General features: G+C 42.1%; 1 protein-coding gene across 1 annotated transcript; it reads right to left on the reverse strand.

The window, feature by feature from the left end:
• Window positions 1-328: 328 nt before the first annotated feature.
• On the reverse strand, window positions 329-24,426 carry cygb2 (cytoglobin 2). Its single transcript, XM_086211146.1, has 3 exons — window positions 23,731-24,426; window positions 8,019-8,250; window positions 329-4,909 (listed from the first exon to the last, which is right to left on the reverse strand). The coding sequence occupies exons 1-3, from the start codon at window positions 23,928-23,930 to the stop codon at window positions 4,745-4,747; spliced, it is 597 nt and encodes a 198-aa protein (XP_086067272.1). The 5' UTR covers window positions 23,931-24,426; the 3' UTR covers window positions 329-4,744.
• Window positions 24,427-25,344: the final 918 nt, after the last annotated feature.

The following is a 25,344-nucleotide window of genomic DNA, read 5'->3' on the forward strand; positions in this document are numbered from 1 at the left end:
AACATTTAGAGTGGAAACTTGACTCGACTCTCACTCTTGCTGTAGCTGCAAATCAGTCCTGGATAAAAATGTTAAGTCACTTGTTCAAATGCAAACAAGCTGTTCCATCGCTTCATCACTTCCAAGGTGATGCAACTGAAGGTAACAGTCTTTGGTACTTCCCAGCACTTGCACTGAGCAGCCAGTTACCTTTCAAGTCGTCAACACTGTAGCCTGAACGTAACTTCCACTACAAGGCATCAAAAGCCACGACTGAGTAATCTTTGAGCCACATCTCAAAAAGTGTATTCAGAAATGGACGCACAGAGACAGAAGTACAAGTAGCCTATACTTTATTGATGATAGTTATTCATTTTCACCAAGTCTACAAAGGTACAAGTCTGTGTGAGGCTGTGCAAACATGCTGAAAACACTACAAAGCCACTGCACTCGCTCCCACTGACAACGCAGTATACAATGACATATTCATACACAGTATTCAAATACATAGAATCCATCTTATAGATATATTTAGAAAAATATAAAGTCCTAACTTTTCAACAAAAACATTTCACAACAAAAACACACAATTCCACATATGCTGTGATGCCCTTATTTGCTGAAAGAGAAGAAGGAATGTGTTGGATGCATTAATGAGCACAGGCTTGTGTGTTTAATTTTCAGCTTTATTGGATTAAGTGCCAATGTGGTAGACTTGTGAGGACATGCCCGACTCTGCCAGTTTGATGCAAAACCACACGTGTTTGTGCGCGCGCGCGCGTGTGTGTGTAAGTGTGACAAGTGATAAAGAATCTGAGCAAGCTTGATTGGACGTGTCACATGTTTGTGTGTGTGTGTGTGTGTGTGTGTGTGTGTGTCTATGTGTTTGTGGGGTGACAAGGGACATGCTGCATATAGACAAGGACACACACAAAGCCTGAAGCTGAGCAGGAGCAGCAGCACATAACCCATAAGTGTGTGTTTGCAGATGGGTTTCACACTCCACAGTGTTTAATAAACAAGATGACGGGGAACTCTCTAAAGCAAAAATATTCCTGACCGGTGAGCGCTCACCTCAAAGACACACTGATGTCTTGTATGTGTAATGTGTCATGTATGAATGACAACAGTTTATCTTGAGGTTTGTTTGACTTCCATGGATCTTTTGCTTCGCTGAAACAGGGTGAAGTCCCTCCACTTCAGGTGGAAAAATACATCAAGCTTTTCTCTGAGCGAAGTTCCACCAGAGAAAATATGATAGGAATATGTTTTTAATCCAATTGTCCAAAAAAAAACCCCAACTTACAAAACACCAGTGCTGTGAGGACTTTTTTAACTTGTGAGTACATTTTAGCTGGTCCTCAAAACTTTTTTAGGGTCAAGGTTCGGGTTTTTTTCAGGTTTAGAGTTAGGGTCGGGGTCAGGGTTACTTTAGGGTTAGGCGTGTAGTTGTGATGGTTAAGGTTACGGTAAGGGGAAATGGCATACGTAATGTCACGGAACATCCTAACAAAAATAAAAGGACGAGTACGTGATTAGCTTTGGGATGATTTGGCTCAAACAGCAGATCCTGGATCTGGAGGACTGTCCCAGGCCATTGGCAGGATGTCGCTGTTGGCAGTAGCTTTCTGGACTCGTCATGAATAAAATCTGGGTTTCAGAAACTATTTTGATCCTTTTTTTCTGTGTAATGGTGGAAATCTCCATCAAATTTGAGCATATAGTCATTGAATTTGATGATGCCATGAATTTTAGTCAGAAACATATTCATCTCCTGCAGCTGGGTACAGATCAAGTTGTGATCTGGTGACGTGGGCTTGCTTTTTTAGAGCAGTAGGGAAGAAAGTTTAAAGACTTTGATGATGCTGAATTCATATTCTGAATCCAAGAAGCCTCTTTGGTTAAGGTATGAACTCTCTGTGTGCTCTCCACAGTCACGATATTCCCATCTTGTCACAGGAGCTTAATTATCTTATTATCTCAAGGAAATGAAAAAAAAAAAAACAACCAACATGATAAGTCCTTGTGCAGAGATACGGATTAAAATATGATTATATTTCAGATTCGATCAAATTAGTGCAGCAATAAAAGTGCATTTTTGCATCAGTTTGTCAGCAAATTCCAGAAAATAAACCTCCAGATGCACTTCATAGCATTTTATCTTCTTTTTAATCAATATAATTATTTCAGAAAACTGAGTTGTGAAAGTTAAAGAGTTTTGACTTTGCATTCACACAGAAACTCAAGAGGAAAAAAAATGCACTTTTTTTCAAATTCAATTTCAAAATGTGGAAAGACCCCCTAAAGAGGCCCACATTGAGAAAGTTGAGAGGCGTCGTATTTTTTTTTCTTTATTTTTTCAACTTATTCTCGAATGGGGCCTTTTTTGCTGAATGGTTCAGCGGAGCAACTGTCAATGACAGATATTGTGAGGTGGACTGGACCATCTGTCCGGTCGTAATTGTTTTTGTTCTCGCTGACGCGATCGTAACAGAAGCAACGGGAAGTTACAGTAGATGAATGACCAGATGAGCAGGAGAGGAGACTCATTACCTCCTCATTAATGCCAGATGCCGATGCCAAGGGGGAGATGCAGGACGTCACCCGAGCAGATGCAAAGTCAAGATTGGATCAAATGTCCATCCTAAACAGATTTGCTGTGTATGTTTGGGAATTTAATAGAGAGACGCTCACAGATGGAGAATATAAATGTGAGGTTGAATAGGGTTAAGGAGGGTAGATTCACTGACATACATTTCAGGAGTTTGGTGAGAGGCAGAAACTGTGAGAATGCTAACAACTTCCAAGGTCATATATATTGAAATCGTCAATGGTGGTCGAGCAAAGGCAGTACAATCTACATTAGGCAATTATATCAACGTATTTAGACATCATTTATTGTGTTAGATGATTCAGAAACAGAGTGATGGCACTTCTATAGCTGACATGTCTTTCACAGACCTCCAGAGTGAGTTTCTAAAGCCCTTAATGGAGCCTTTAATGCAGCACGTCTCTCAGATGGGGTAAACTAACTGACAGTCCTATAAATATTAGCATAGGCAAGGTCTTATAGCATGCCGGTGGGTGAATGTGTATACGTGTGCTTGTCGATTGTGTCCACCTGCTGATATTTTCCATCTCCCTTCCTCACTGACGGTGTTTGCAGATGGAAAGTTAAAGCATTGCTGCTAGTCTAAGACTTGAACAAATAAGAAAACAGCCCTCTTCAACACGCCGATAGATCAACGCGCCAATGAGTTGTAAACAAAGGCGACGAGTATGCAGGCTTGCCCACTGTACGCTTATACAAACAACACCTCAATAAAGTTGAACAAGACATTAAGAGCACACAATGCATCAATAGAGAGAGAAGGGGGCTCAGGTCCCCTAAACATGAGGATATACTGTAGTAGGACAGAAAGAGAATCTATTAACAGTCAGCAGCTCCATGGTCCCGTAGCTGGGGCTTCGACAACTAACTGCCCCCTCCTCACGTAGCTTAAAAATCATTCCTTGTCAACATTTTTTAATCTTGCTTTTTAACATGAGGTGTATTCATAAGGGCAGCTTACCCAGAAATTACATTTCTCATAGCAGGTTTCCAAAGAAAACTCATATTGTAAATCTACAACATTTTCATATAAATTCTTTTTAAATGTAATCTGTGAGGGCTATCACCAATCGACATTTCGCTGAAACACAACCGATGCAACGGAACTTCAACTTTCTCCACACATTCCAAAGTTGTTGTTTTTTGTTGTTGTTTTTTTTTTTGGTATTGATTTCTAAGGAGGCATCTTTTTTTTTTATCACCTCTCCAAAATCAAATATATAGAACATATATAGGTTGCATGAAAGTGATACCGAGTTAATCTGATCTAATGCAAGCCACAAACATTAGCATGACTGGCTAGCATGCTACAAAGAGAAGTTACCCGAAATTATTTCTACGGTAGATTCTGGGAGTAACGGTTGCATTGAGTACTAACCCAAATAATACTTGGAATAAATAGCTACGCTACTAGCAACAGTAAAAGATACTTGTTTCATCAATTGGAGAGGTTGCAAAATGTTAACTTGGGATTTGTAGCCTTCGTCTTGTAGTCACTAGTGTTTGTTAGCTTGTAAGCAATAGCTTAAAAAAAAAGGTCTGCTAGAAAACTAGCAAGTCATTATTTCAGGCAAAAAAAAGAGAGAAATCTCCAGTTTGGTATTGTCAAAAAATCTAAATCATAAATTAGATTTGAAAGTCTGACAGCATTAGCAACAGTAACAAAGGGGGGGGGGGGGCTTAGCAAATTCACCAATTAATCTTGGCAGTAGTTCAGTTTGGTTAAATTAAAGCTATAGGATTTGCCTGTGTAGACAACAGTAGTTCTGAAATATCAAATATTATGGTTTTGGCAGTCGTTTTGTTTGGGAGCAGATGAACTAGATCGTCAGTACTACCTTGGTAGCCACCAGGCTAAGAATATAGACCTAAGCACCATTTACAAGTTAAACCTCATTAGCACAAATGCTGTCTGGCTACATAGTTTGGTGTTATCCAGGAAGTGTAGCATGGCACCAAGATGGCACCAAATAATAATGAAAAAGGTAAATTGTGCAGATTACCACTGTGTTGTTATGCATGTCTGTGAAAACTTTCTCGCTGAACAATATGCAGTTTCACTCAGCTCCACAATTTACATTATGACAAGCATACCATGTTCTTATTTTTCATTTCATAAAGTCCGCTGGAAACACCTTTCCATCTTCTAACCCTTCACACAGCTGAGCTGGAGACCTGAAGCCAGCCCACCTCTGTGTACGCCCCCGTCACATGCCAGTACACCGCCCCCATTAGTTTGGTCCAGACCATCTGCACCTCTGCTGTGAAGAATTCTGGGAAGTCCTCAGATAACACCTCCAGCATCACACCGCTCAGGATCTGAAAGAATTAATATGAAAAGAAGAGGGAAGCGCTGAGAGTCAAACAGGTGAAAGATGTTGCCATCAGTATTTTGTTTGAAAACTGAGTGATGCAGAGAAATTCCAGATTCTAAAGAGGAAACACAGCCGTGGAGGCGGGTGGGGGTGGGGAGGGGACCAAATTCACTGCAGCAGAAAAGTGGGCGAGACAGGTGAGAATTGAAAATGATGACAGTAAAACATGAAAGCTGTGGGTGGACAGGCAATACAAAGGGACGGAAAGTGAACGGACAACATAGGTGTGAAGGGAAAAAATGGGTCAGCATATAGAAACGTCAAAACTAAAAATGGAAACCAAGTACATGGGCAATGAAATATCATTTAAGAGTAAACAACTCTCCAATTATTTCTTCTGTCTTACAGTAAAACCTTCACAAAAAGGTGATGGAGAATAGGTAAGTTAAGAAGAAGGACTGCTGTCTCATAATATTCCAGCACCCATTTTCATGTTTGTATACTTATTTTCCAGATGATTTCATATTCTAAAATTAACCTCCTTAATCAGAAAGCCATCTAATCTTTCACACCTCCTCGCTGTTTTATCTCAGGGGCTTGCTTCTTTGTTACATTTTGCATTTGGTTCTGGTAGTATTCACACCGAGTTTTAAGGGAATAAAAATTTGCACAAAAAGAAGACAGATTGTTCATTTACTGGACAGAAAATGTTTGATGTAAAATCACTGCCAACTATAATTAACTACTATGTTAAATTTCTTTATATGAATACAACTTTTAAAAAGTTAAAATAAACAAAAAAGATTAGAAGAATTTAAGACTGTCTTATTGATATTGTTTTTTTTAATTTTATTAATATAAATATTTATTTCTAATCTATTTTTTATTCTACCACCTTATCCTGGTGGAGGAGTTTGCCTGTCCCGATGTAGTAGGAGCTTAACTGTCTGGGGCTTTTATCCCCTCTGGAGCCAGGCCTGGCTGCAGGGCTTGGGGGCGAGCACTTGGTGGCCAGGCCTGCACCCATGGGGCCCGGCAGGGCACAGCCTGAAGAAGCAAACTGCCCGAAGAGGCAACATGGGTCGCCCCTCCAATGGACTCACCACCGGTGGGAGGGGCCAAAGGGAGGTGCTATGTGAGATGGGTGGCAGCCGAGAGCGGAATCTGATCCTCGCCTGCAGAAGCTGGAGTAATGACAGAGAGGACGAGATTGCAGGTGCAAGTGGCCGAAATGAGTTTCCTCCGGAGTGTGGCTGGGCTCTCGCTTACAACTAGGGTTAGAAGCTCTGCCATCCAGGAGGAGCTCGGTGTAGAGCCACTGCTCCTCCACATTGAGAGGAGTCCGATGAGTTGGCGCAGGCATCTGGTCAGGATGCCTCCCAGACGCCTCCCTGGGGAGGTGTTCAGGGCACATCCAAACGGTAGGACGCCTCAGGGAAGACTCAGGACACGCTGGAGAGACTATGTCTCTCAGCTGGCCTGGGAACGCCTCAGGCTCTCCCGTGAGGAGCTAAGTGACGTAGCCTAGGAGCAGGATATCCTCACTTCCCCCTGTGACCGTGTTGAAGTACCCTTGAGCAAGATACTGAACCCCTAATTGCGCCTAATGGCCCTGCGACGGACTGGCGACCCGTCCAGGGTGAACCCCACCTCACTCCCAATGACCCTCAACGGATAAACAGTATAGAAAATGGATGGATGGGAAAGGGGATTTATTCCCACCTGATTTAAAGCTTCTATATCTTAAAACAAACTTCAACTCAATTTACTCCTGGTTAAGAGCAGGAATTTAATTTTCTCATTATCTGCAAATCTCATATGGGTAGAAGTTATGATCATTACACTGTAAGTTTTACTGTATTTGGTTTGTCGTGGATTATAACCTGTGTAACTAAACTCAGGAGTTTGACACATAAACTGTGCTGTATCACAGCAGATGATGAAAGGAGAGGAAGTTAAGTACACAAAATCCAAAATATTGAACTAAAGGCTTTGCCCTTGAACATTCAGGATTTAATGATTTATTCACAAAAGTGATAAATCAAATCTTAACGTGCATTGTGAAGGCAGCCGGAAGCCGATGGAGGGAAGCTCAAATGGCGGTAATGTCTTCTCCTCACAGCTGCATTTATGAAGCAATTGCAGACGATGGTGAAAAGACTTGAAGAGAGGAAGCATATGCTTCCTCTCTTCAATCAGATGAAGAGGGGAAGCATATTTGATTTTTGCAGCGGAAATTATGCAACCATATGTCCCACATTAAAAATATGATCTTGAATATTCTGGATGACAGTAATTCCGATCCTGTCAACAGGTAATCAGCAGTGGTAACAGCAGTGTCCTGATATGACTTGAACTTCTGTTGGCGAGGATGTGGAACCCAAATGCAGAGAGTGGCAGGGCAGCTAGAAATTGATAAATGTGATAATCTGCCGCGCAAAACAACGAGTAAAGCAACAAAAGGGTCACATTAAACTGGAAAACGTGGGAGAGCGAAAGGATATAACAAGACAAGTGAGTTAAAATTATATGTAAAAATTGCACAAAAACTGACAAAATAACTAAAATATAAGCTCATCTTATCACCTAAAAAGAAAAAAGTGGGAGGACGTGAAAGCAGGGAAAGAGCTGATTGGTTAAGAGTCACCATGAAGACGGCTGAGGCTGGTGAGAGCTGGTGAACTGACAGGACACAGGTGAGCACACGAACTAGGCCGCAAGCAAGAAGAGGAACAAACACAACAGCCGGAGACACACCACAGAAAACAGGGGATAACAACAAAATCAGAAGTCCAGGAGAATAAAAAAACATCATACAAACTTGAAGGTGAACTTACAACCTGTTTTTTTTTTTTTTTTTCCCAACTTGGACCCTATTATCTTAACTATTTAAGTCAAAGTGAGTGACAAAAAAAACCCTGGCTGCTGCCAAATTGCACAATTTATACACAGTTTGGATGACTTCTGAATCCGTGTTAATGTTTTCTTCTATTCACTCAAGTGTTGTTAAAGTAGATGTACGTGTTTGGTACGTGATTACATTTGAACCCTCTAACTCTGTGGTTCCCAAAGCTCGTAGAAATGTCGGAAAGTAAATAATCCTTTAACGTTACCTTGAAATACATGGGCTCCACCTTGTGTTTGATAGCATGGGCCTTTCCCACCAGGGCCAGCACTGACGACACCTTCTCTGGGTCATGGAGGTTCTCTACGACAGTATTGATGGCGTTCATCACCCTGCGGGCATGGTGCCGAAGTTGACTGCTTCGTTCCATCTCCTCGGGATCCTCCATGTCCTGGAACTGACTGAAGTACTGCTTGGCAGATGGGAAGTTCACAAAGAACCTAAGGTGGCAAATACATTTCAGACACTTTAGGGTAGACAGATTAAAAAATATATATGTATGTATGTATATATGTGTGTGTGTGTGTGTGTATATAGCATCATGAGTTTGTGAATTAAAACATTAATTTTAACACTTTCAAATTAATATATTCTTGCCAGCTACGAAGTGCCAAAAGGATGACCTATTTTTGTAGGCCAAGCTAGAAGTCAGCATCACCACAGGATGCCAAAAATTCATACGACTTTTAAATTGGATTTTGGATGAGGGCAGAAAAGCTCCGTGGCTAATAATACATCATGATACCCACACGTATTGTTTAGCAAGACAGAAGCTAACATGGCAAGAACATCAACATCACCATGACTACACGTCTGTCTTTGCCAGTATGACATTTAATGTGTTAAGACACAGTTTTGTACATTTGAATAATTCATACAGCAGAACCAAAAAAAAAAAAAAATTAAGTGTGTGTTAACCTCCAACCTTATGTCAGGCATTAATCAAAAAAGTTAAAACAACAACTTTGGACTTTGAAATGAGGTAAACCAGCAGTTCAACACAGTCAGTTTATTTGATAAAATATCATGTAAATTTTCTCCGATAATGCATTTCTTGAGCATTTACAAAAACCTCTAGAATTAGTTTTAATCTTTAAATGCTTAATAGTTTTAACAACATTATCAGTGAATTTTGATTTTTCACACAGTAATGACATAACGGTCCATCACTGCAGCAGACATTCTGCTACCCTCAAGGCTAACGTGACTGCTAATGTGACTGCTAACGTACAAATTCACACCGCAACATTTCTCTTAGTTTGGTGTTAGTGTGTAATTTGCTTTAAAAAACAACAACAACAACGAAGACATTTTATGTGTTTTCAAAACCAAAACACCAAACACGCAAACACAAGAGAGTTCTATTTTGCACAGACTTGTATACTGGTGAGGCTAAACAAACACGTCAGGCAGATCGGAGCGCTACACATTTACGATTTTTATTCGCGTATTATCAAGAGTACCAGTGCTACGGAAGACATTGTAATTCAAGGTACATCTAAACACAAGCCACACAAAAAACAAGTACAAAGATAAATTTCTGTTTAGGTAGAATTACAGTAAAATTTCCTTTTATGAGGAGAAATGAAAGACTAGCAAGGACACTATGCACTAATTTGGAAATGTTTAATGAAACAGCAATGCATCATAATCCCACTGGATTAAGTTTGGACTGTTTTAGTTTCTATTAACCAATAAAGGGTTGTACAATGAGTAATTTCTAAAAAAAAAAAAAAAAAACCCTCGGGAAGAAAAAATGTAAAATCCTAAGCACAAAGGGAGATGGAAAGAAGCATTAATATGGCTCCCGGGTTCATTATTCAATATGATTAAAAATAGCATCTTTGCTTAACATCGTTACAAAAATGTATTCTTCATTTACCCTTTTTCTTGAAATAAACTGAAGACAACAGACATGACATTTATAAGGATTAACTAGCACAAATCCTGGTAGAGGCCTGCAATGATGCCACTGGAAATCTATCACACGCATCACAATATGTAACCCAAACATTCAGGACTCAAGCTTGATGATGACTAACAGAGCCAAAGAACAAAAAGTCAAATCAAATCAAAGCTGATGAAATAGGCCATTTCAGAATTTACCCAAAATACCCTCTGCAAGGCTGTAAACAAAATCCCCAAGCCTCTAAATACACACCAGGCCGTATCGTCAACCAGAACAACTGTTTCGTTTGCAAGTGAGTTTCTGACTGTCTTCGTCTGTAAATGTACTTTTGCACATCAGTGTAAACAGGGAGCGCCGGTTAGCGCTGATGAGACCGCAATCATTTCAAATCATCTGATTTTTTGAGAGTAATTGGAAGCAGGTGCGCTGAAGAGCAGCTTTTAATTGTTAAGCATGTCTGGTGCTTTTCATTAGAGTCGGCAACGTGTGCAACTGCTGGCATCCTTACGTAACAATGCTCACGTCTGAAAGGGCATTAAATTATATCATTTACTCCGTCGAAGATCAACAAGAGTTCTCTCCGCCGTGTTCAAACCGCGACGGACCGATTTCAGAGATGGGACCGATTCTGATGGCTGCAACATGTCCATCACATGCAACACGACCACGGTTGATCACATCAGCCTTAAAAATAGTGAGCAATGATAAATAGACAGCGTGTCCGGTGAATTTGTATATATTTAGAAGTGTTGTTCAGGAGTAATTAAATCAGCCACGACAGCCTGAAATGCTTAATGTTTGCTAATTGTGAAATGTCAATACTGACTGATTAAAAAAAAAACTAAAGAGATGCTGGTTTGATGTCAACATGAATACACACTCATTTTCTCCAGTGTTTACTGAAAAACATTGTAAACTGGATATTTTTTTAAAACTTATTTTGCACATTACACAGGTAGAGTGGCACTGTAGCTTTTTCAGAATTGTAATTTTTGTGTTTTGGATGGAAATACAGACTTGTCCCTCGAACCGTGACGCCTCTCAGCCACTGACTGTGCTTACATGGACTTAAGTAAGAGTGTGTGTCAACACACTCTTAGCCAGGGGCTCAGCCAGCAACCTTGTGTTGTGAAACTATGCCAGCCAGCTCTTTGGCTCTCATCAGATCTGAGCACCTGTATTTTCACTTAAAACTTGTTAAACCACCTCAGAAAAATGAGTTGAGAATATGAAGGTGCGCAGTTACGGAAGCAAATATATAGTATCCCTGAAACACGTTTCCATAGATACAAATATTGGCTGAGTAGAGAGAAAAGTGATGGTAAAGTATATGACACGAGCTGACCCTCAGGAGGAGCATGTCCATCGCTGGTTCGTGATCCATCCCTGACTTCCTCTACACGGCCTGGTTGGAAGTTTTAACGAAGGGCGTCCCGTCAAACCTTCTTATCGGAGCCAACCGTAAGAGTGGGTTCAGTTCCTACTCTTTTTGGCCAGGCAGGCTAAAAGCAGCACTCTAGCTTGAGAGGGAAGCTTCAGGTTGTACCACCCCGAGGATCCGCCTTCACTGAGCTTTGATCCTGTCGGTCCAAACACAGCCCAGTCTTTTTAGTTCAATCCTGAGGAGGTAATGCAAGCTTAACTCAAACTGGCTGATGTGTCATAAGGAATGTTTTACTCACAGAAATAAGTCAATAAGATACCCCCCCCCTCCAAAAAAAAAAATAAATCAGAAAAGTTGCATACTTGATCAAGATGTGACGACTCATCAAACGTCCCTCCTCCTGGCGTGTGCTCGCTCTCATGAAGGATCACGAAGTGTTGAGGCTTGGTAGATGATGTCATGTGTGACAATGCAGCAAATGTGCGTGTGTATCAAATCCTTATGAGCACAGTAGTAAACTGTATGGCCGCTCATTTGAAAATTGAACAACTCCGTTTCCTCCAGAGTTTTTTTTAAATATGTCAAATTTGGATAAAAATAATTTGAATACAGACTTTGTGTGTTCAAGACAAAAATCTGACAATGTTCTTTTTGTTTTATTGTACTTGCACCTTTCTGCTCCTGCTCCTTTTGTTTCATGTAAAAAAAAAAATCAAGGTCGAACAGATTAAAAATATGACGTAGTTTTTTAAATTTATCTTCATTTACATCCGTAATCTTTGATATTTCATTCCTGCCTCAACCACACCTGCATTTGGCTCCACCTTCCGCCACGACACCACAATCATGATATGAATGCGTCAAAAAACTATGAAATGAAAGACTGTCGCAACAGAGCTAAAGATAGAGGGAAAAGAAGGAAAGTAGCTAATGTCCAAGAATTTCTTGTGAAAAAAGTGTCATCGCTCGGGGATCTAGTTTATATTTTTTGAGTTTTTGAAATCTGACGCAAAAACTCTTACAAGAAGGACAAAAGCAAAACCCAGTTTACGCATTTTGACTCATATTCACATCGTATTTACTGTTTTGATTATATTCTTTTTTTTTTTTAATGTTTCTGAATGTTTCGTTTTCCCCCCCAAAAATAAAATTGGCGATTCCTCCGTGTACCACAAGAGGGAGCTCTCTACCACAGTTCAACAATCACTGAATTACAGACATCAATAAAATAAAGTGCTTGCTTGCTTGCTTTGGTGCTCTGGCCATGCAGTAGTAAAACCTCATTACGCTGTACATACCACCAGAAAGGTGAGAAGCACTCCAATAGTGAGTTGTTGATAATCCCTTGCAAAATCCAGAAACACCTTTGATCAGAATATGTCCACCTACATTAACCTCTTCTGAACTGGCGCGTTCAGGGCTTCACACTTCACACATTCATCTGATTTATGCGGCCTTTTCAGCTCCTTAAAGTACAGTACCGTTTGAAATACTGCACAAGATTCTGTTAAATGAGGACTAACTAATCTTTGAGGAACAAAAGCAACTCATAAATTGCTCCGTATCTTCCGTCACGTCGTCATCCAACTCCTCTTCGATGATTAAGCAGAGATTAATCACCTCTGACAAAATGACCTCTAATTTGCTTCCGATCAGCAGAAAAGACATAGTGGGACACCCATGGCACAAGATATGGTATCATCCATCGGGCCGACCACGGTTGAGATTAATCATCAGCATGAAGGATATCAAAGTAGAACCACCAAAAGTCTTTTATGATTAAATATTTATTTTCTCTTTTCTGTCCCAGTTCAAATCAGCTGTTTGGTCACTCAGTGTGAGGTAATAACAGCGCATTGACGGACCGATCAGACCTCACATATCTGCGAGGTGTTTGGATTCTGTTTGAGAGCTGCTCAGTGTGCGCCACGCTGATTTATTTAAGGTGCAGATACCACCCTGGTAGATGGAAGTGCGTAGCTGGTGAGAGACAACGTAAACCGTTTAGTGTGATCCTGTGTTTGTTTCCATACGGCCGGTTTTGACAGCGTTCATTACAGCTGAGCTCTGAAAGAGAGAAAATCTTGTAAGCAATAAGAAAGCTTAGCTGGAGGGTTTAAGAAATTTGACAGATTATGTATTTTCAGTACCGATAACAATGCAGCGTACTTGATAACATATTTACAGGCATTTAAAGATTTACAGACATATGGGCGAACACTGGCTGAACAACAGATGGTTTACACACACACATTTATGCTCTGACCCAATTTAAATCTTGTCAGAGCTCGCACTGACTAGAACTGCTAATACAATTATTTCCCAGTTAGAGTTTGGCCCTGGGCAGCCCTGCTAGATTACATCCACATCCCCAAGATCCCATGTCATGCTAGGCCAACAAAGACTTGGCTTGCCCGTAGCACTTCTAGCTTGACTCTACCAGCTGTCACGACACATACACACTCTTTCCTGGGTGACAGGAGTAGTACAGACTGCCTAGTCGCTCTTGTTCTGCTTAGACAAACATGAAAGTTAACTGCAGCGCTTCAAGAAAACAGTGTGCTCCTCTGGTGATTTCTTTGAAGTAAAAAAAAAAAAGAAAAAGAAAACCCAAACAGAACAGTTCTTTCTTTTTTGTGTTTGTCTTCTCATGTTAGAATGAGGGACGTTTGATCTCCTGTAGCCATTGTATGGTTTTGCAGCATGGTAAAATATAAAATGTCCAACAGTCAATGAAAACATTGTCTTAACTTGATTTTCAAAGTTGGATTCATTGACCTTCAGATAAAATTACGTCTGATTAGAATAGAACAGAATCACATCCATCCATTTTCTACAGCTTTATTGTCATTGTACATCCAAGCAACGAAATTAGAGAGCATCTCCCCTCCACTGCAAGTATAGAAACACTTCTAGAAGTACAGAATAAAAAATATGGATACAAATATATTGTAAATTTGCGTTACAGTGACGTGTACAGAATTATGTTCAGATTAATATTTTGAGAGGTGCTTTCTTCAAAGGAACAGTCTGACGATAACGGCTGGCAAGTCCTTAGAATCTATTAGTTTCACTGTTCAATGTTGGTGAAAGACCTTCAGGTGCAGTTTCACTCACTTTGTGTGAAAACCATTTGATGCTTTGAGTCCATCTGTAATCAAAATTTGTCATCCCTCTTTGCTGTCAAAGTGATTTAACTGGCTGTGATTTGTCTGCAGGTTTGTTTACATGCTTCAGCTAACTAGCTAATGAGCTAGCTAATGACTGTTGCCTGCAACTTGCTGAATATTTGCGAATGAAATAAAAAACTAGACTTTAACCGGAGGGCTAATATGGATGAGGTCGCTACCCTCTACCCTCAGTCAGTATAATGTCAGATGTGGGATGGTTTGCAGTGAGGCCCTCAAAGGATTGTCCAGTGAGCGTGTGTATGTGTGTGTTGGGGGGGGGGGGGGTGCATGAAGTACATGGGCGTACTGTCCAAAGGTAAAGGTACTGTGACGGAGCGCCATGCCAAAGAGTCAGTAGGCATGTGTGGACCCTTTGGACCCTGTGGACCCGTGTTCAAGACCAGGAGAGGGTGACTACTCTCCTCCTTGGTTTCGGCGTTATTTCCCCAGTCGATCCTGTTCCCCTCTGAATCCTCGTGCTTGTATGGGTGTGTGTTGCTAATATCCATCTATGTGGACTAACCGAATGGATAAAGAGCTTTCATGGAACCATGGGTGTCAAAAAAGGTGGATTCTGAACCTAAGTTTTCAACTTAACCATCGTCTGTATATACAAGCAGAGACAGAAGGAGAAATTTCTGTCGCTCCGTTATGCTTTTAGCCTCTATTATCAATCCATCCACGGTAATTCTATCTCATCTAGACAGAGCAATGGTGAACTAATTAGCAGGATTATCAAATGCTGTTACTTTTCCATCTGAAACTCACCAGGGAGGTCTGCTACTGCTTTGGGGGGCATGCCATGTATCATCCTCATGGAGGGATAGCGATACATTGCTGGAACACATGGACCCCAGTGGCTTCTTGATCCTCAGTGGCTGTTTAAGATCACTAATACTTGGTGTACCGTATATAGAAGCACAGCGGTGAACATTCTGTCCCTGTGAGACAGCAGTACTGTAGTCTGGAGAGCTATGAACTCAGTCTTGCACCTGCCTCTGCATGTAAATGAAGCCATCAAAGACAAAGCAGTCCCATTAGCGAGGGCTGCTAACTGTACTTACTGTACTAATTTGACTGGACCGGTTTTTACAGAATTCTTTCAAGTGCTTAATTACCCTTTAACATTACTGCCAGAACTTCAAGGACTTCTTTTTCTTCTTTTTTTTAAAACTGCTCCTTTATTATTAATAAATTCTTGATTTAGATTGATTAGACCAACTAGAAAACTAATGGGGACTACAACTGACTACAATTGTCTCATGCACCGTGGCGGGGGTCAGCTCCATGAACTGGTTTGTTGCTGTGTGTCTGAGTGATGATAGCTGCTGAATGTAGCGGTCACAGTTTTCCACTGGCTGCTGCTCACTCAAAATCAGCACAATAGAGCAATATCATATCGCTCTTTTTATTCTACTTTTTGCCTTTAGCAATGGAAAATTAAAAAAAATGAAGGATCACAAATCTCACATTGATGTATCGTGAAGTCACCAATAACCCTTACGACAGCGCCACAGCATTTGATCAGAAATATTGTATTTTATACCGTCCTCATCGCCTGATCCTGGATCAGCATGAGGTTGAGTACAGTGCTGACTGCTGCTCTGGCTTTGTATCTGGACGTGTGGGATCTCTTACGGCTCCAAAAGGCAGTGACATTCACACCGACTGCTTGCAACATGGCGGCCTAAGTACCTTTTATGATCACCAACAATGAGAATGTTGATAATAATAGTGCATAATTTAATACGCCTTCATAATATAAGTTGATTTCTATGAATCACATTGCAGACATGACGACTACCCGTGTTACGTTTCTGAGCGCTAACCAACACAGTACAGCGTTACACACACCGAGTTTTCCCTCATCTTCTTTATACTAACAAGTGATTTAAATGTGCTTCATTAATGATAAACGATGTGTATGAAAATGACTAAGACTGGTGATTCACAGCCTTTTCTTAGTTGCGTCATTGTACACAAACTAAAACAGGATATCAGCAGGACGATGACCTAAATAAATGATGAAGGAAATGGAGGACAGCGCGACACAGAGCAGACCTGATCTCCTATTGACAAAGTTGGCTCAACTATTTTTGAACCGAGCGCTGATTCAACCTCTCTGTCTGTACAGCATTTAACCCCTGGCTGACCCAAGTTGTCCACTGCCAGGTAGGAGAGCTACTCAGCGGTGTGCTAAGGTTTTAGAAACTGAACTATTGCCATAATTTTTGTTTTAATTCTCCACGAAGAACTCTAACGTTTTCGTTGATGAGGGCAGGCAATAAAATGTTAGTCTTACTGGTGAAACATGAGAAATTCCGCTGAGCTTGACGAGAGAAATAGATGTTGATTATTTACATGAAAGAACAGTAGAAGTTGGAAGCTGTTACAGACATTCATAGGCCCCAGAAAAGGAGTTTCTCACGTTCACAGCCTTCCATCTAGTTCCAGCAGCAGGTTAAAAGCTTACATTTCTGCAAGACGACCAGAGAAATTCAACGCACCTACGCTGCACATCGAATGAACGCTGGCCTGCAAGCATGTTTAATCAGGAGAATGATGCTTCATTACATTTCAAAAACCTTCCTGTTCAAGTTGATGTTTGGTGATGGACCAACATTTACAGTAAAAACATCTAATCTCTGGATGAATCAACTTCCACACTTAAATATCTTGTGCTTTGCGAAAATGTACTCCCATCCCACCGCCATCGAGACAGCAAGAACAACACAATTTGAGTGAAAATATGCAGATTGCATTAACGGAGCTGCCATGTGCACTGATAATGCCTTGGGTGCTCTCACTCTTTGGTGCAATTGCATTTATACGCATTGGTGAGATCAACTCAGGCTATTGTCACTCTCCCTCCCTGCATCCAGGCAGATGGATCAACACGAAAATGCGAAGCGATGTTCGCATGGCTGCTGCTGCGGTGCACTGATTTCAAGACTAAACTCTCAACTGTACAAGACTTTGACCCAAGGGTCAGCCTCAGGTTGTGTTAGGTATCCAACTGTTGATAATGACATCATCATTATGTAAAGGTAGAACGATAAAAGTAGAGTCGCAAACAGTTCAGTCGAATAACAATAGAAAATTACTGACGATTGATATTTACTATCAAGCTAAAAACACACACACACACACACACACACACAAAAGCCAAACAATCTCTTGTTCCAGTTTCTCAGACACAAAGCTTTTCTTTTTCTTTTTGGATTCAGAAGAATAATCTAAAAAGTTGTTGGAATGATGATTGCAAGGCAACCCGAGGACATCCAAATAGTACCCTTTCACTGTTCCAGGACTGATTTTAAAAGGTAGAAAATCTGAAAAATGTCAAACAGTTTAGAAAAAAAACAGGGTTTTTTTTTGGGGGGGGGGGGATACGGAGTATCCTGTTAATTGCATCTACTCAGACACTTAAAAGCAACAGATTAATTTTCAGATATGATTTTATATCATCTGTTTTTGGACATCTGTTCATTTTTCCTTACTCTTCTTACATTTTACTCATGACTTTTAAAATTCTGCAGCTTTGACTCCAACCTGGTAACATATCAGACATCTTCTGTTGCTCCGGATGCTAACGGGAGGCTCTAAATTGTCAAAATACATGCGGACCAAAGTCAGCAAACCCAAAGTCTGAGTATGGAATCTGCCTGGCAGCTGTGACGTAATTGATTTGAATGGACGAAGAATGACATCTTTTCATCATCTTTTGATCGAGGGAGCAGAAAATGAGGCAAATTGGGGAAAGAAAGATACATACGGGACTGAAAAGAGGAGAAGATGGATACCAAAGCATGGAGGGAGACATTTAAGTGCCAAAGCTTGTTTGCTGTCAACCACAGATAAGAGCACAAGACACACACACACGCACGCACGCACGCACATGCACACATGCACAAAAGATGCTCCCTGCCCCTTCCTCTCCCCCCCTCAGGGACTATGTTCACCCCAAACCCAAAATCAGTTTGTCTCACTCACATCAGTCTCCTTGACTACGACTCACTGTCCATTTTAACAAGCCCTTGAGGGTTTTCTCAGTGTCACACTGAGACAGTTTAGCCAGGGACATTGAAAAAAAAAAAAACAAGTCTCTCTACTTTGAAATATGAAAAGAAAAAAAACATGAAAAGAAGCAGAAGTCATGTTACATCCAGTTGGTGAGCGACACTTTGCAGTGATGCTTCCCAGAGTGCCTGTTAAAGATGAGGGCCTGGTGAAAGTGTTTGATTTTAAGTTTATGAATACATTTGTACAACTTAAGAGGACAGCAGCAAGTGCAGGGTGGGTGACCAAGAGCTGTGAATCAAAAGAAATACAAGGTGCTTACAGTGTTTTGATAGAAAATGTACGAGACATGAGACAACGCTCTCCTGTCACGGTTGCGACAGGACGAATCCAAATGCACGAGGCGCGTACAGCGTTTTCTCCTTATTATTCAACATCTTCATTAGGAAAGACTGCCATGATCCTTCCTTCACAGCTTAGTCATTGGTGAGAGGTCGAGGGAACGGGTGCAGGAACACGCTCTGCATGCACGAACGCACGCGCGCACGTGTGTGTGTGTGTGTGTGGGTGTAGGTGTCTGGATCCTCTCCTATCTAAAACCACCATGAGTACTCGCCTAGACAGACAAGCCTAACCCTTCAGCCAATCAACATAACAAAACATGTGACTGCATCACATGCCAGATCCGGCCAAAATGTCTTCTGCCTGTAAACTGCTCTAGCGTGTACTCCTGCTCCAGTTTAATAGCTTTCACTGAGCCTGTTTCTGTAATAACCACACTTACAGATGTGTTTATTCTACTAACCTCGCTGCTTGTTGCTTTGAGAGACCCCATTTTCGACTGCTCTATTTAGCCCGCGGCTTCATCAACTACAAGACCCAAGCAGGAGCTTCATTGCTGTCGTGGATGAGCAACTAGAATCCAGTGCTGATTGGTTTTCTTTAGTTGTTTTGGGTAGCAGGGGGTCCAGACATCGCTGCAGATCGCTCGAGCTTGAGAGATACGCATGATTTCAACATCCTAAGACTCATCAATGTTTTGTGTTTTGCGATCAGCTCATAAAGGACTCTCAGTTGTCTGTTCCCGTCTGTCATCACACCAGAAAGTGATGTCACAGTGCGCTAATTGTCCTTCTGTTCAGTTCTCAACGTACAGTATTTGTGATATGCATCTTACAAGACAGAAAATGAGGTAAACCAGGTCGCCATTTGTCGCTGGAGGTTTGTGTTGCATTGTCATTTGATTATTACGAAAATAAAATGAATTCATCCTTCATATTACTGTAACTTTTGTTTTTTAAGTAACATGTGTGTCCTGATTTGGATAATACCAAAATCTGTGATTGAAATCCTTTCATAACACCTTACAATCATCACATAACTCATAACACAGCACTGCTCAGCAGGAGGTTTGGTGGAAAGTTACAAAACACGCATGAAAGTATACATCCTAAGTCGACTCCAATGGTCCTGATAATGCTGCCAACACAATGGCTTTCTAATGAGGAGCTGCTGCGTTGTTACCTATTTAGAGAGCCGATTCACAAGGTCACATGACAAACCCTCCGTCGTGGTTTCAAGTTATGTGCTTGATCAGCAAAAGAGAAACTAATGTCAGCTGCAGTCTTGGTTTAGGTGTTGCGGCAGTGACACTGGTTACTCAAAACAACAACGGCAGCTCCTGAAGAGATTCATTAAAACCAGGCTTCTTTGATAGAAGAGCAAAAACGCCTTCAGAAGGACTGATGTGACTTCTGTCGGTGGATTGGATGAAGTTTTCCCACGCCGACAAAGAATTACAAAACTTTTAATGCGGCAAAATGTCAGTAAAGCAGCACCTACCTAAACGTCCCTGTCTGGTTGCATAATAGCACTTAGGTTGTCATCAAAGGAGGTCTTTGAAAAAAAAACAGTTACAAGAAATTAGCTTAAGGATGTCCTTGAAGCGTTGTTAGGGAAGCTTTTGATCTTGCGGGGCTGGAAGGTCCTCAGGAACCATATTTTCAAAGAATTTTAAGGAATCATATCTTTCTCTGACAGAACACACAAGGCATGTTTTTTTTAAGAACTGGACACAATGAGTGATGAGCACCCAGTTAGAGAGTAGACTGTAGATTTGACAACTTAAAAATCTCTACAAAACCTAATCTACGGTTTGTTTCAGAGCAGCAGTTCTTGAATTGATCTCTCGCATTGATTTTGTCCATTACGTCTCATCACATCTTCTGTTCTATTTCTTACAGCCGGTTAGCATTAATAGCGTACAATTTGTGTGTGCTTTCCCATAATTTCTTCAAAGAGAACAACATCTTCTCTTATCGTTCTTGTTTTTCTTGTAATCTCCTTGTGCTCCATTTTGGGGACGCTAAGCTGAGACTGATAGTCACCCTTTTTTTGACAGCAGCCCTTTTGACATGTCATTACAGGGTAAATACAAGTGCAATCAATGACATTAATAATGGCCCTGCTCCATTTAGGTGTGGCTGGCTCCGCGCAGCACATATATTCATTGAATAGAACGTGACCTGTGGAGATGGCCTGTTACAAGGGAGAACAGTGATGTGAATGAAGCGTAACCACGGTAACTGAAGTGCATATGTTCTGTATTATGACAGTATAACAACCATGAAAGCCTTTGTCTAAACACTTAGACAACAACCAACGTGGCTTCATGTAACTCTTCTTAATGATCCCATCTGCTTAGGGAAATATTTTGATTTTATATGAAAGTTTTTAAAATGACAGAAAATCTATCAAAAAATATTATGATCATTTTTATTTCAAACAATGATACTAAGTCCTTTTAAAATTCGCTTAAATCCTTCTGCAAGATATTTGTGGCAATATTCTTCGAGTCATATAATGAACTCACAGCACATTGTATTGCATCGCATTGATTATTGCTATCTGTAATTTTGATGCACAGTTAAAATGTGCCAAATTGTTTACTCTGATATTTAAAATATGTAATTAAATTAAAAAAAAATGGTCTCTATTCACCACATGTGTGGCACGGTGGTGCAGTGGTCAGCACTGTGGCCTCGCAGCAAGAAGGTTCCAGGTTCAAGTCCTGGCTCCATCACGGGATCTTTCTGTGTGGAGTCTGCATGTTCTCCCTGTTCCTGTGTGGGTTCTCTCTGGTACTCCAGCTTCCTCCCACAGTCCAAAGACATCAAGAGAGGACGAGGCTGATTGATACTCTAAATTGACTGTAGGTGTGACTGTGAGTGTGAATGGTTGTCTGTCTCTATGTGTTGGCCCTGTGATGGACTGGTGACCTGTCCAGGGTGAACCCCGCCTCTTGCCTGAAGGCTGCTGGGATAGACTCCAGCCCTAGAGAGGTAGAAAATGGATGGATGGATTCCTCACATTAGATTGATGTGGTCTTTGCCACCAGCAGCAAAGGGAGATCACCATTTCACAGGTGTTTCTCTCAAAATATTAGAGAAAGCCTTCTGGGGCCAGTTTGTATCAGGTGACAAACACCGTACTTGTAACTCAACTACGTAAAATGTAAACCAAATGTAAAAGTCGTCGTCGTCTTCCACTTATTCCTTACTATTAAGCATCACGGGGGGCTGGAGCCTATCTCAGCATCAACGGGCGAGAGGCGGGGTTCACCCTGGACAGGTCACCAGTCCATCGCAGGGCCAACATAGAGACAGACAACCATTCACACTCACAGTCACACCTACGGTCAATTTAGAGTATCAATCAGCCTCGTCCCCTCTTGATGTCTTTGGACTGTGGGAGGAAGCTGGAGTACCAGAGAGAACCCACACAGGAACAGGGAGAACATGCAGACTCCACACAGAAAGATCCCGCGCCCGAGCCGGGACTCGAACCCGGAACCTTCTTGCTGTGAGGCAACAGTGCTGACCACTGCACCACCGTGCCGGCCCAAATGTGAAAGTATTACAGTAATTATTAAAAAAAAGCCAAATTATATGCTGATATGGAAACATTCATGCAAGCAACTGACCTGCAAGAAATAATAGTAATTTCAATCTTGTCTGAGAGCAGGACGTTGCTCAGGCCTCACGTGTGGTTTGCCAAAGTGGCAGATTAAGATAATTCATCTTATCAACAACTGATTAATGTAAAGATATTCACATTTATCAAAGTTACCTTCTGTCAAACAGGTGTCATCAAGGGTTGGATGATAGATGATGCAGTCATTGTCACTGAGCCCTCCACCATGGTAACATGGTGAGTTAAAGCCCTCTGTATCGAAGGAACTGTGTTCCCTCAGAGTTGTTGTACGGCAGGAATGTTGTTCCACTTTTGACTTGTGGGAGGAAAGAGGCTGCAGCTGCTGGTCACTGCTTTAACGTCGTCTTTATTTTCACATTAAACCTGCTGGGTCAGGTGAACCCAAAAGGTTCAGTCGCATTGGCAATTGGCGGCTACTGTTTTTAGCTTAGCTTTGTCAGTGTCGCAAGCAGGCTAAATTTGTTGCAATTAACACGACCACATTACAGACATGTGGATACAGTGACAACAGCAACACACAACACAACACAGCAACACAGGGGGGGACCTCCCCCCATATGCAATACGTCACGTGCTAATCTGGTAGACATTGGCCAACCCTCGTTTCATAACGAATCTAAGTAATGATTACACCTCTGAGCATCACCTGTCTCTGTCCTCTGAACTTCAAATTTTTCAGTGGGGGACCGTTGCTCTGGTCAGGTTTCTCGACACGAGTCCCAGATGACCAGACTAAGAGTGACAAGACAACCATAAAAGGGGAGACCAGGGCACCATCCTGGAACCTGTAGTTTAGCTTCCAGAGTGTCTGGTTTTGACCCACGCAGCACTGTCAAGCCCAGCGTGCAACATGGAGATGCTACTCTGCAGGTCCACTGCCCGCGGGAAAATACATCAGGATCTGGTGCATTCGTAGACGGACAGACGTAGGCGTGCTGACCCCTGGCATGGTTAACTGATTATTGGAAGTGGGATGTCACCCTCCTTGGTGGAGACGGAGCCAGAGCCAGAGTGGGCAGTATCAGCCACATTTATTGGGGTTCATTTCAACAGACAGCACCAGCTCACACTGTTTGCACTCAGGAGGTGCTGCACAGGTGTGGGGGTGGGGGGGCACTCATGAGCCCCCCCCCCCCCCCCCCCCACCTTCATTATATGATTGACGCAAGAACAAAACACAAGTCCAAAGAAAAGAATGGGCAGCTGTCAAATGAAGAGAAGGAGTGCAGAACTTTTCTGTTCCATTTCTCACTGGTGACATTGAGAATTAACAGAAAGCACTAAGATCCACTGAGTACCGACATTTGACCACAGCAGTAGAAGCACGAGGGAAACTGAACCGAAGATGTTGCACTAAGAACGTAACCTTAAACTTGAGCATCATTTGCTCTAAAACACAATTTTGGAGTTTACAGGAGCCTTTGACATCTTTTATAAAACTCACCTTATGAGCACAGACACCCCCACATCCTCGCAGTTCTTGTAGACGTGCCCCCACGTGTCCTGGATGATCTCCCTCTCAGTGTCGGACAGCGGCTCGGCACGCTCCGGACGGTCCTCACAATCCACCTCTCCTCTCCGCACTCCGAGCAGCTGCGGGGTTGGAGGTGGTGAGGGTGGCGGTGGAGACTCCCTGCGAGACATCCTCCTGCGGCGCAGCAGCCCGGAGGCTCCCAGCAGTGCCCGGGGGAGGTAGGGAGCAAGGGAGGGGGGGAGGGAGACGGAGAGCTGAGACCCCACGGCGGGAGCTTGGGGAGGAGAGCCGGGATGAGAAGAGGAGCAAAAAGAAAAGAAGAAGAGGAGGTGGAGGAGAAGGAGGGGACAAGGAGAAAAGAGGAGGCAGGCAGAGCTCACAGCCAGAAAAGAAAAGAGGAAAAAAAGGCTTCCAGTCCCCAAACTGCCACCCACCAAGCTCTCTCACTCCAAAACTCACATGCACACACACTCTCTCTCTCTCTTCCTTCCTCCGGATTGTTTGTCTTCTCTCCAAAAACTTGTTCCTCTCACTGTTTTCCTCTTCCTTCCTTCTTCTCCACTCCCCCCACTTGCTCTCTCTCTCCACCACTGTCACGCTCCGTGCCCCAGTGAGGGAGATCCTTGTCAGTGGTGCTGATGTTGCTCCCCCGTCACTCCCACTCTCCCTTTCTGATCCTCTCGCTCTTGTGGAGGAGATAATGCATTTGGAGGCTGCAGTGTGTGTGTGTGTGTGTGTGTGTGTGTGTGTGTGGTGGGACGACTTGATGGAATGAGAGTGGGGTGGGGAGAAGGGGGATTCTGACAATTCCCTGTATTTCAGTAATTACCTGAGCAAACACATCACTTCCACATAACAGAAGACAGTACTGGTCATCAAAACGATCATGTAAGAAATACAGGCTGATCCTGCGTTAATAATTCCAGAGAGAATTTATTGTTGAAAGGCTTTCTGGTAACTTCATATTTGTAGAATACGAATGGCCACCGCAACTCTGAAGCGCCGCAATTTTTCATGGTAAAAATTGCAACTTTCATAATATCTTGATTACTATGCAGCCCTTGTGCACACAACCATGACCCTCCTCATTTTGCCTGCATCAGAGGAGAAGAAGCCATATCCAGCGGTACAGCATCACCCCGACCCAATCTTCTCAGGTCAACCCTGCCTTCACCTCTTAATGAAACATCCCTGATATTCAGGTCTCAGCAATGGCGTCCACAGTGCTCTCTAAGTTCACTGTGGACGGGTAAATCTCTCCATGCATTTCACACTAGATGATGTCCATATATGTCAACAGTTCCTCGCTGAAGTGAGGACATACATTGCACACAATTTATTGGCAAAGCTAGCTATACTTCTGGTTAGCCATCCGCTAACTGGAATATAATTGAATCATCAGCGACTCTTCTCGACTTCACAAAATATAATTGGACCAAATAGATCAAATTCCAATACTAAAACAAAGACATTTCAGGGTTGTGTGACGCCTTGAGGAATCTAACTGCCATTTTACAGGTGAAGCACTAACAGAGGAGTTGGGCAGGTACAAGTACTTCCATCTTGAATGTGGATAAACAATTT

This window comes from Aulostomus chinensis, chromosome 8 (genome assembly GCF_037954235.1).
Source record: "Aulostomus chinensis isolate RoL2024-O1b breed Wild chromosome 8, RoL_Achi_v1.0, whole genome shotgun sequence".
NCBI classification, from domain to species: Eukaryota; Metazoa; Chordata; class Actinopteri; order Syngnathiformes; family Aulostomidae; genus Aulostomus; species Aulostomus chinensis.